The sequence below is a fragment of the Drosophila erecta genome, unplaced genomic scaffold, assembly GCF_003286155.1.
Source record: "Drosophila erecta strain 14021-0224.00,06,07 unplaced genomic scaffold, DereRS2 tig00000021-arrow-pilon, whole genome shotgun sequence".
NCBI lineage: Eukaryota > Metazoa > Arthropoda > Insecta > Diptera > Drosophilidae > Drosophila > Drosophila erecta.
Genome location: NW_020825198.1, coordinates 19,759,006 through 19,770,660, shown reverse-complemented (window position 1 = coordinate 19,770,660; position 11,655 = coordinate 19,759,006). Strand labels below are relative to the sequence as shown.

General features: G+C 47.2%; 2 protein-coding genes across 2 annotated transcripts; one reads left to right on the top strand and one right to left on the bottom strand.

The window, feature by feature from the left end:
* Nucleotides 1–14: 14 nt before the first annotated feature.
* On the bottom strand, nt 15–2,442 carry LOC6545406 (guanine nucleotide-binding protein subunit beta-2). The gene is made up of 6 exons (XM_001973339.3): nt 2,269–2,442; nt 1,235–1,680; nt 972–1,173; nt 783–912; nt 607–693; nt 15–454 (listed from the first exon to the last, which is right to left on the bottom strand). Exons 1-6 carry the CDS (start codon nt 2,335–2,337, stop codon nt 348–350), a joined length of 1,041 nt encoding a protein of 346 aa, XP_001973375.1. The 5' UTR covers nt 2,338–2,442; the 3' UTR covers nt 15–347.
* Nucleotides 2,443–2,666: 224 nt separating this feature from the next.
* LOC6545405 (epidermal growth factor receptor substrate 15 homolog) lies at nt 2,667–5,624 on the top strand. The gene is made up of 5 exons (XM_001973338.3): nt 2,667–3,067; nt 3,126–3,267; nt 3,420–4,096; nt 4,157–4,310; nt 4,397–5,624. The coding sequence occupies exons 1-5, from the start codon at nt 2,827–2,829 to the stop codon at nt 5,217–5,219; spliced, it is 2,037 nt and encodes a 678-aa protein (XP_001973374.1). The 5' UTR covers nt 2,667–2,826; the 3' UTR covers nt 5,220–5,624.
* Nucleotides 5,625–11,655: the final 6,031 nt, after the last annotated feature.

Below are 11,655 nucleotides of genomic sequence, written 5' to 3'. Positions count from 1 at the left end.
GATAAATCATGGTGCTTGGTTGTACTACGTCACACATTTTATTATCGCGCATCCAATTGGCACTTGCTCATTTTTGTAGGCTACTTTCTCTAGGTAATCAAGTATTTAATTGTTATAAATATATTCATACGCACGTCTTGCTTGCGAATAGGCATTTTAAGGGCAAGCTATAGATTAAACCAAAAAAATCGAACTAAATTCTGTAATAATATTGAAGTCCGCTCTGAGAAACTTCCTTGCAACAAGCAGGCGAACCATGCATATTGCGTATACGTTATTCGCAAACAAATCGCGCGCATAAACGTTGCCTTCGCTTTTGGACGAGTCTGCAGCCAGATCAGATCCGATTAGAGCCACAGACGCACCTGCTGATCCCAACTGGTGGACGCCAGGCACATGCCATTGGGGCACAGGCTGATGCAAGTGATGCGGTTCTCGTGACCAGAGAGTGTACCTGTGGAGGAGTGCAAAGTGGAAGGTGGAGAAGAAGGTCAGCAAATCGATGTAAGTCAAGTGCCAGCCTGAGCATTAGCTGCTCCCCCAGCCCCTCCCGTTCACCACCCGTATCAACGAATCCCCCAAGTGCAATGGACACCCAATACCCACCCGTGTGCCGCTGCTTCATCGTGTCCCACGAGTGCACGTTGCCCTCAATGCCGCCGCACATGAGGTAGCGCCCGCTGGTCGATAGAGCTGTAGAGATGGAGGGGACACAAAATCAGATTAAAGCCCGTCAAAAGTCAAGGCGACCGTGTTCCACTAAGATGGAGAACGGAACCCACCGCACGACGTGAAGCCAGTGTTCTTCTGGGGCGGCTCATACTGGGCGATTTGCTGGTCCGCCCGCAGGTCGTACATGCGCGCCGTCTGGTCCTCCGAGCAGGAGGCGAATCCGAAGCCACTGGGATGGTACTGGAATCGAGCACATACAAAATGGGAATTGATTATGCTATATCATACTATATACTCACGCAGACGGATGACACGTCCATGTCGTGGCCGAAGAACATCTGCTTGTGGCCCTCCTCGCGCACATCCCACAACTTGGCAGTCTTGTCCACTGAGCCAGTGATGTAGGTCTTCATGTCGGGCGAAAGCGAGAGGCCAGCAATGTCGCCAGCGTGTCCATTGAAGTCCATTGTCTTGACGCCCTTCTCCAGATCCCAATGGCAGCTGTTGGTCATAAGAAACATTGAGTTTACTGCGAAGAGGTTAGCAATTGCAAATAGCCCACATTTTCATATCTCCCGAGCCGGTGATCAGGTGGCCGTCGTCTAGGAAGCGGCAGGAGCTGAGGAATCCCTCGTAGCCCATCAGCTCCTTGACCATCTTGGCCACACCGGAGGCGTCCCGGTTGTTCACATCGTACACGGTGCACTGGTTGTCCATTCCTCCGCAGGCCACGAAGTTGCCCGACGGCGAGAAGGCCACCGTCATCACCCAGGCGGATCTCAGGGGGATGATCTGCACCTTATTGGCGGTCCAGGTGTCCCAGATGATCAGCTTGCCATCCAGAGATCCCGTGACGCAGTGCCGCGAGTCCCCGGCAAAGTGCACCGAGTTCACCTTGTTGATGTGGCCCTTGAGAATCTTCTTGGATGAGAATCGAATCTTGGTCACGTCGCCCATGTCGCCGCATTTGTCGGCCAACGTGCAGTCAGCCTTGCTTTTTTGGTCATCCTGAAAGCAGAGCACTCCATTTTAATTTATGAATCACACGTTTTTTTCATGATTGACTCCAGACTTTGGTGGACAATCAGTTCCAACTTTAAACGAAGGGAAGACAGGCAATAAGTAAAATTGCTTCTGTTCATCAAAGTATTCTTCTGTTCATTAGTATTTAATGACATAATTTAATGAATTTAATTCAAAAATTTCCAGAATTTAAGTTTGAGATGTACCAAGTGGGTCGCCAAAGTTGGAAAATAGTTGCTTAATACAATTTCGGGCTTAAATATCTGGCAAGATTAGCATTTTTCGAGATAATTTCTAAAATATATATACACTTATATTTTGTAATCTGCATAAATGAGTATGGTAAAATAAGCTTAGAGACAACATTTTTGTATGAGGATTCCTATTTTTCGAATTTAATATTTAAGAATTTTTACATTTTTGTTATTTTATTTCGGTGACAATAATTAATTCATTCATACGTCCTTATTTGTGTAAAATTGGAAGCAGGTTTTGAAGGTTATTGCCGTAATAATTGTGCGACATTTTCAAATGTGATTACGCCACTAGTCGCTGAGTATACATTTTATTCACCTTAAACTTCTGTATCATGCCATTGATTTCGTCGTACAGTTTTTGTGTTTCTGGATCAATTTTCGGCATTATTGAGCATTAATTATATAAGGACGGCTGCAATATTTGCAAGAAGAAAGCTTCTAGTTTTAAACCGCACCGCGTCGCACAATAAACTGAGTGTTAAACAATTTGTTTCGCCTGAATGTTATGATGTTTTCTGTTTTCCGTAGTGGTAATGCAATTAGCTAATTGGATTAGCCGTTAAATACAAATATATACGAAGACATTTTTGGCGCCAAATTTCAAAATTAAACATATGTGCGGGCTGCCAACCTATTAAAATAGACTGCGTCTTTTGCAACACTACTCTGCTCAGGGTGACCAGCTCGCTGACCATCAGGTGCTGCCTTCAATGTAAAAAAGGTGTTTGTATGGCCGAGGCGCATCTGGTCCCTCTAATTACACAACTCTCCAGGATCAGCTGTTTGGTCACCTCATTTTTGTTTTCCCTGCTTTTATTTATAACAATTGCCCATATTAACACATCGCCAGCATGGACGCCAAGTAGGGAGAGCCATGGAGACGCTGCCATGTGCCAACCAGCTGCAGGAGCACCAGCAGCCGCAGCAGCAGCACGTGAATCTCAGCATCGACCCGAGTCTGGGTGAGAATGTGGTCAGCATTCCCAAGGAGCTGATCCTCATCTCGCTGGTCTCCCAGGAGCAGTCGCTCTACAATCCCAAGCACCCCAACTACCGCAGCACCAAGACCAAGGACGAGAAATGGCTGGAGATTGGCAGCAATGTGGGTTGGTCAGGTGAGTGGACGCCTAAGTTTCCCCTCCAAAAAAACGCCACTTAATCCCGTTTGCACAGACGCCCAGTGCAAGTCCAAGTGGAAGGCCATGAGGGATCAGTACTGCCGGGAGTTGAAGCGCGCCAAGGCCTGCGCCAAGGCGGTAAAGTGGAAGTATTTCAAGGAGCTGGACTTCCTGCGTCCATATGCGCTGGCAAGAAAGTAAGTAGTCTGTGAGGCAACTAGAACTGGAAGCTCCATTGCTTACTATACAAAATATGGGAGTTTCACTAGTTCCGAGCTTCAGGTTTCTAGACAATGTTATCTGTACTGGATTGATATGTGCGTACTTAACTAAACCCATTATTCTTCAGTTACAGAGGGAAGTCAGGTCAGACTGCGAACGGCGTCGTGGGCACGGTGACCCCCCTAACGTTGCCCATGACTACTTCCTTTAGCAGCAACAGCAGCAGCCAGAACCTCAACCTCTCCGGCAGCATTAAAATTGAGGATGCCAGTGCATCCACGCTGCTCGACAGCTGTAGTTTTAGCCCAGCTAGTTCAGCCGATAAGAAGCCGGCGGCCACTTTCTTGGCCAGCCATATTGGAGCCGTGTTGCAGCAGCAGCAGCAGCAACAACAAATGCACTCGCAGTCGGAATCCAACTGGAACTATCTGACGGATGCGGGAGGCGGTGCTACTCCATCAATCATAGTGCAGTGTGGAACCGCCAACACAAGCACGGTGGTGGACACTCTTTACAACCAAATAGTCGACTGCGTCAATGCCGTCAATCAGTCGAGCTCAGCAGCAACAATAACTTCTACTGTATCCACCACTTCAGCAGCGCACAATCAATCGACGAACGCCGAGGAGGAGGACGACGACCCCATTCACACATTTCTCAACATGGAGAGCTACTTCGAAAAGGAACTGATCGCGCTGATCCAGCAGGAGGACATGATCTACAACTACGGCAACGAAAACTATCGCAATGCCAAGCTCAAGATGGAGGTGTGGGAGGAGATCGCCAGAAAACTTAAGAAGTCGGGTATGTGGCTGATAAACTCATGATTTCCAAACATGATTTTCCAAACATTACCCATTTTAGTGAAACAGTGTCGACTGAAGTGGAAGGCTTTGAGGGACCAATACGCACGCGAGCACAAGCGCTTGAGGACACTGATGCACATAGATGCCACATCGCGTTGGAAGCACTATGACTCGCTCAGCTTTCTTCAGAAGTACATACAACAGAAGACGCTGTAAGAAAGGCTGATTTCAAACATTTTTATCATAAGCCCAGCCTTGTTTGAAGTAGAAAGTATACTGATAAGTTTTTATCCTTCAGGGAAAGCGATCCGCAACTCAGTATGCTGCTACCCAAAAATGACCCGGTGAGAGAACTGGAGGAGCAGATGGCCCACTCTCACTCACCGCCCACGCAGCAGAGCACCATAGAGTCATCTTCGTCGAGTTCCCAGCTTAACATGCCCACCCTGCCTCATTTGACGGGACCACACAAGGCTGAGCAGCAGCAGCAACAGCAGGATGAGCAGCAGCAGCAGCAGCAGCAGCAACAGCAGCAACAACAGGCCAGTGAACTGTGTGTGGCCACCTACGATGACATGGACATCGAGAATTACATCAACGGGGACGTACCTCATGACGATGATGTGGAAGACGATGAGGATGAGGAGATGGAAGCGACGGCGGAGCAACCTCCTCAGCAGCAGGATCAGCATGTAATGACCTACGATCACGAAGATGGACCCGTGTACATGGCTGTTCCAAGCGTTGGCAGCACCATGTCCAAGCAAGAGCAGCTCAGCGACGGGGCCACCAGCCTGGAAAATCAGCAGCTTCAATCAACTGGCGAGTATCAAAAGATGGAGATACAGACTCCACCCACTTCCAGGTACCTGAATGCTGCCACTACGCCCAGCTCCACTTCCACATCTCGCTACCACTCGGCGCCCATCACGCCCAGCAAGCCCAGCCATATGGAGTTCCCGACCAGCAATGGCCACAACTCCGGAGAGGACGATGAGATAGGAGCGTTCTTTAAGGCAGTGTCCATGAAGATACGCAATGCTCAGCTAGAGCCGGTGGCTTTCACCGAACTGCAAATCGAAATTCTGCGTGTCATTAACGAGGCACTGAGGAACCACTAGCACTGCTGGTGACCTTTGGCTACCTGGAGAGGAGTAGTACGCTTGAGCGGACCATCAACGGTTTCAGGGCGACTCATTCTAGACATTAAGTGTTATTTCAAAGTGTTTTTCTAATTTCTAGCTGAGTTAATATCTTTGTAAATTGCTTTTAAATTTCGGAACTTCTAAAGCGAAAATCAATTGCTTAACCAGCTCGCGGGCGGATCTTAAAATGTTATTTGTACATAGACGAAAATCCAATAATTACGGCAAGAAATAGTGTTTACTAGCTTAGGATGATTCCGGTTCCAGCGGAACCGGAACTAAAATTCAATTAATTATTTAAATACTTGTAACCAAATCGATTGTAACCCATTCGTACAATGTCAAAGAAAAAAGGAAATATATTTTTAAAGCAAATTCCTATAAGCAGTGTGCATTTGTCAGTCGCATCGCATAATAATGGGACAAGAATTTCTTGTTTCTCGCAGTGCATTTCGCATAGAGACCATTCTGTGCCGGATTCAACCCCATGCAGGGCATAGAAATCAATGTATCTGGTAGTTAGAACTGGTAGTTGATGTAGCTCCTCTTGGGCATCCCCTCCCCCCTCGCGAGCCCCTTCTCGACCGGGAATTCCCCGTTCACCCAAGTGCCACCCCCAATCCCGCAGCTCTACGCAAACATTTAGCCAAACGACAAAGCGTAGGAGCAGCTGCCTTCAAGTGGAGCACTTGCCAGTGGCCCATCCCTTGGAGTGGCCCATCCCGCACATAAGAGTGCCTAGCCCCCATGTATCCGTGCTACATAAGCGCGCACACATATGTGCCACTCTGCTCGTGCCACCGAAAGCGGTCTCCCTTTGGCATTGGACAGAAACCGGTTCGCCCGGCGCATCCAATGGGTGGACTGTTCGAGTGAGACAACCGTAGTGCCGCCCGTACATAAGTCGGAAAACGGGGGCGGTTCCCAGTGGGAAGCACTGGGTGTGGCCATCCCCGATGTGTCAGATGGCACCAGCTGCTACCTGCTGCTCCGTCGCTGCTGCTGCTCCTGCTGCTGCTGCTGCAGCCGCTCGGGAAATTTATGTAAAAGTGAAAATTTTTTAATAAACATTTTCATTTTCAGGCGGAAGTTCCGATGACCGGGGCTAATCAGACGTGCCGTACGTCGGACTCGGACGAGGGATCGGGATCGGGATCCGAAAATGGGAAATATTTGCCATGGGCTCCACGCCTGATTGATTCCTTTGCCATGTGGCCATTACCAATTTCCATTGGTTCGGTGGTTCTGGCTTCGACTCGGTTTACTCTGTTTGCGCTCGCAAATTAATTTCCATTCTTTGCTAAATGGTTGACTGCGCGGGCTTTAATTAAAATTATGTGGGTTTGGTTTGTCATCGATTGGGGGACAGGTGGGTTGATTGGAAGGCTCAGCTGTCATACTAGCTTTTTTCTATATATATAATTTTACAAGCATAAGTATGAATCGTTAGTCTGGTTATATTGTGTTCTACGTGCTAAAGTTAATAAGAAGTCATATTTTGGTTTTTCGAAGATTTAGTTGAAATGCAGATCAACGTATTTTTATTAACTTGCATCTATTTGCATATTTATAAATTTATAGGTCACAAGCATTTTGATTTTATAATTTTAAGAGTAAACCACTTGGTTGTTAATTATTCTAATGAGACATTGTTATTAAAGCGTAGAGTAAAATAGTTAGGATCTGTAAGGATATATATATAAAGTATATTATACTATATATACTGTATATATTATATTATTTTATATATAGTATTACATTATATTATATTTTGTATTATTTGATTGCTTATTTTGAATTTGTGTGCCCATTTCTATCGATTTGCCGGGAATATGTAAAAATTTCCTCTAGCTGAGTGAGGGGTATCTGATAGTCGTCTGTAACGTTCCCCCTGATTTTCTATTTGTGCTGCCAGATTATTGCCCAATTTATTATTACTTTCATCTTGCAGCTCATGCCTTATAGGAATACGAATATTATCCATCGATCTAACCATCTTAGCAACTCCTAAAGGCCGTTTTGGGTCCCGAAAGTAAATCCGCAATATTATTTACACCCACTCACCTTCAGCCTGGCACATTACGGAACCTTTTCCTGCAATTTCCAGCACACGGAAACTATTTTCGCGGCTCATTTAACGGGCTCGCCTAGCCGAGGAGTGAAATCATGAAACGCACATAAAAACCCACATTTTTATGGCCTGCGGGCAGCTGGCAAGTATGACACTTTCCAGCCGGAGCTTCAGACGCAGTTAAACCAATTTGCAACTCATTCCATCCTGGGCATCAAGTATATCAAATTTGCCACGATTACTGCGACGCCTCAGCGCATTCACGCCCAAGGAGCAGCGAGCAGGGAAAGGGGAGATGGAAAGGAATACATTCAAGACTCATTTCCTGCCCGAAAAAAGGATGATGAAACTCAAAAAGCTGGAGTCGCCTGCAGCTTTGGGTCAGCAAGATGGCCAGATAGGAGGACAAAATGCTGACAAACTGCTGAGTGAATCTGGATGTGGCTGTGCCTGTGGATGGCGAGGTGGCCCCCACTCCGAGCCGCAAACTGTTATCATAAATAAAGTCAAGCCAAATGTCAGCGAGAGGCCTCATATCATAAAGCAAATGCAAGTGGCGCAGTGAATCGAAATCGAGGCAGCGGCATTCAGTTTGGCCGAAACCATTCACGATTTATTGTCCGATATGCGATGCACTTTCCCGTCCAAGTGCCCAGCTCCAGCTCCAGCTCCAACTCCAGCTCCTTTTGGCCGTCCTGTCTCTCTCTCTTTTAAACTGAATTGTTTCCGGGAACCGCAGCAGCCAGCAGCCTGCAACCAGCAACAACAATGGAGCAGCCAAGCGCTGAAAAGCTTGTAAAACATTTGTAGCAACTGCGACTCGAGTCGCGAGTTCCCGGCAGCCGGAGTGCCGAGTGGCCAGTGGACGTGCCACTGGCGGCTACTGTTGACCACGTTCAACCCGCCGCCGAAATGTTTTATTCATAAAGCTTAGCGACAAGATCGTCGCCCGTTCGATGTTGCTGCTGCTGCTGCGGGGTTGCTGCGGCATGAGGATGCTGCTGCTGCTGGTGTGGATCTGGGATGGGTAAAAAACCTATGCTAATTCCACATGCAACTTATCAGCCGACGCGCATCTTGTCAAGGAGCTTTTGTGTTTGGGCTGTTAGAAATGGCCTCGAAATACAGCTCCAACTGCTGCTCCAACTCCAACTCCAGCTCCAGCTCCAGCTCCATCTCCATAGCCATATCCATCTCCGACTACGAGGGGTGCTAATCGCCAAATTTACAACTTGATGCAAAACTTTGCCCCGCAAATGGGCCAGAAAACAAAACGACCGCACTGCCAAAAGTGGGTGGGGCAGCTGGATTGAATGGGTGGCTCGGACTCGAATTCAGACTCGGGTTCGCCTGGGCGCACTATAAAAATGAAGTGAAGGGGTGGGCAGTGGGATGCCGAGCCGGGAAGTGTCCACACTTTCACTCGCCCGCAAGGCAGCAGCGGAAAATCTAGCATTTGAAAAATGTACTTTTTTCACTCCTCGGGAAGGGGTAAAAAGGATAACGGAAGGTGGGAGGAACTGGTGGCACAGTGGTACGCGGGCATAATGCAATGAGTTCAAAAACATCCAATTATGGTGTATTTATGCAAGACTGATCTACTATCGTAGTTGTGTATTTTTAACAATACTTTCTCAGTCAGTACTACCTTGCTTTAGTTATTAATTAATTAACAATTATTAAAGTTAATCAAGTGTTTAAAAGTGTACATTAAGCATTAATATACGTTATTATTTATTATTATATTATTATTATTATTTTTTAATTATCAAAGTTAATCAAGTGATTAAAATTCTACATTTGGCATTTAACAAATTTAACATATCTCAAGTACTACCTTGCTTCAGTTATTAATTAATTATTAATTTTTAAAGTTAATCAAGTGATTAAAATTGTACATTAGGCATTTAACAAATTTAACATTTCTCAGTACTACCTTGCTTTAGTTATTAATTAGTTAACAATTATTAAAGTTAATCAAGTGATTAAAACTGTACATTAAGCATTTAACAAAAATTTTATTAGGATGCATTTGAATTCATGGCATTAAGATCGGTTCCAAAGACTTGCAGTGCGTTCCACTGTGCCACGCTCCATTTGACTTGTTTGGGGCACGTTTGTTCCAGAGTCCTGGCCACATAGTGTTAGTTACAAGACACATAACACTTTGTTATGTGCGCTTGACAAAGTTGGGCGGCGAGACAAACGGCGGGAAAAGTGCTTAGTGCCTTGGTTTAAAGCGGATCGCATCCTTTTTTCCCCGGGAAAACAGATAAAACGAAAACGCACCCGAGTTCCGTGGGGTGGAAAAGTGTGGACGTACCTAGCGAATTGGGTGCTAATGTGGGCCAAACACAACTTGCCAGTGCCCAACTGGGATTGTATTTTATTTTTAAATTTTCTAGATCTGCACATGCTGATAGCGCGCCAGCGGATGGAACAAATAAATCTCAGACAAAGGAAGCGGATAACGGATATTTGCGGAATTTGCAGACACGTGTGTGGGGAGCGGAAGGCATTTGGAAGCCGTTTGGCGGGGTGACTATGCCGCAGGACAGCCCAAAGCCCACATGTCCTGGGGATGGGGCAGGGGTAGCTGGAGCTGGAGCTGGAGGCGAGCTGCGAAAGTGCCAAAATGCCAGGCGCGACAAGCTGCGACACCTGGAAACCTGCACCCAGCAACCTGAAAGCAGCCAGGCACGCATCGGGCAATCATCGCCACATCCCGAAGCGGGCACCCATGGCCATGATCCATGATCCACTCGCGGCAGACGCACAAAAACCATCAGCGGCGGCTCTGGCGAAATGTCAACTTTATTAAAAGAAATTATAAATTGGTATGCCAGTCCCGAGTCCCAAGTTTCGAGTCCCAAGTCCCGAGTCCCAAGTCCCGAGTCCCAGTGACCACTTCACAGACACCGCGCGCAAAATTCCAGGCTCACACATCATTAAACGAGCAAAAAGCGAGGATCCAAGCCATCCAGCCAGTTCCCGGAGTTTCGGACCAAGTGTCGCCGCCTTTGTCCAGCCCATTACAATTACTGACAAAAAGCATCAAGGTAGCCATAAAAACAAACTACTCGCGTGGGGCGGTCGTACTAGTTCCCAACTTGGAGTACTTATAAGTGAAATGATCCATAAATCCAGCTTGCATACAATGTGCGCCCAAAATCCGGCTGATTCACTATAAGTTACATGTTATGTGTACAGATGGTAACTAGCAACTTCAAGAGATTCGGAACTGCATGCCTTGAGCCTTTGAGCCTGGTCGGGAACTCCACACTCCACCCTCTGACCCCAAAAGTGTCCAAGAATCTTCATCAACAGCGAAGAGACTCGCGCAGAGAAACGAAAAGCTCATGTCAGGCCATTTAGAATTATGATAGAGTTTTGATGTTGTCATAAAAAATTTAATTGAAATACCAAAAATGGCAATGGAAACCGGCCGCGGGAGCTGGAATCCCAGCCGCAGGCGGAGGAAGCGAGGCAGCCAGGCAGCAGATGAAGATGTCAGCGCATTGAAGTCCGATCTTTAATGTGTGTATTTTTGGAAGGCATTAAGTATTTATTGCAGACAAGGCCCGCATGTATCACTCACCGCTATCCGCGATCCGCGATCCGCGATCCTTGCGGCCTGAGAAAGATGTCAAAACGAGGCCACTTAGGCGAGGCATTGCCTCCGCTCCACGGGCACAGCGAAGTCAACGCGCAAGGCGGCAAAAAAACTGGGCTCAGTCACCAGGCCGCTGAAGGGCTGATGAGCCGGGTGAACATAAAAACAAGTAGCGGACCGCTTGCTGGGTCCTTCTGGAGTGCAGCTCCAGTCTTCGAGGTGTTGCCCAGACAAGCAAGTCGGCGGGAGGCGGAGGCGGAGGGGCCACATTTCAATTACCTTTGTGGGCAGCCATTTAAATGAAAATGCCACACATTGCAGGAAGGCACAAGCCACAGCAGCAGGAGCAGGAGCAGGAGCCCGAGCAACCAGGAGCAGCAGCCTCCCAGCGGGCAGCCACACATCGCCACATGTGGGAGGAGCACCTTTGCGGCGCAGGCCGGCAAGTAATCATAATCTTGAGGTAATAACAGGCACATTACATGTCACATTAATAAACGCCGCCGCATTGAAATTAATATCATAATTCATATCGTTATAATTTAGCATGCGACCACCACAGTTCCAACTGCCGCCCACGACCTGGTGGAGCCCACATCCGCCTTCCTGGCCTACTCCTGGCCTACTCCTTGCCTGTTCCTTGCCAGTTCCTTGCGTCCTTATTAATTTTATGCGACTTGCTCGCCGGGGTTGCGATTGGCGAAAAAATTGCGAGTAATCAGAGCGAC

Excerpts from the sequence above, each read along its gene's own strand:
- LOC6545405 (XM_001973338.3), top strand. The coding sequence starts at position 2,827 with ATGGAGACGCTGCCATGTGCCAACCAGCTGCAGGAGCACCAGCAGCCG. Across the intron at positions 3,068-3,125 it reads CAGCAATGTGGGTTGGTCAG|ACGCCCAGTGCAAGTCCAAG; the intron begins GTGAGTGGACGC and ends CCGTTTGCACAG. Across the intron at positions 4,097-4,156 it reads CAGAAAACTTAAGAAGTCGG|TGAAACAGTGTCGACTGAAG; the intron begins GTATGTGGCTGA and ends TACCCATTTTAG.
- LOC6545406 (XM_001973339.3), bottom strand. The coding sequence starts at position 2,337 with ATGCCGAAAATTGATCCAGAAACACAAAAACTGTACGACGAAATCAAT. Across the intron at positions 1,174-1,234 it reads GGCTCGGGAGATATGAAAAT|CTGCCATTGGGATCTGGAGA; the intron begins GTGGGCTATTTG and ends TATGACCAACAG. Across the intron at positions 913-971 it reads TGGACGTGTCATCCGTCTGC|TACCATCCCAGTGGCTTCGG; the intron begins GTGAGTATATAG and ends GCTCGATTCCAG.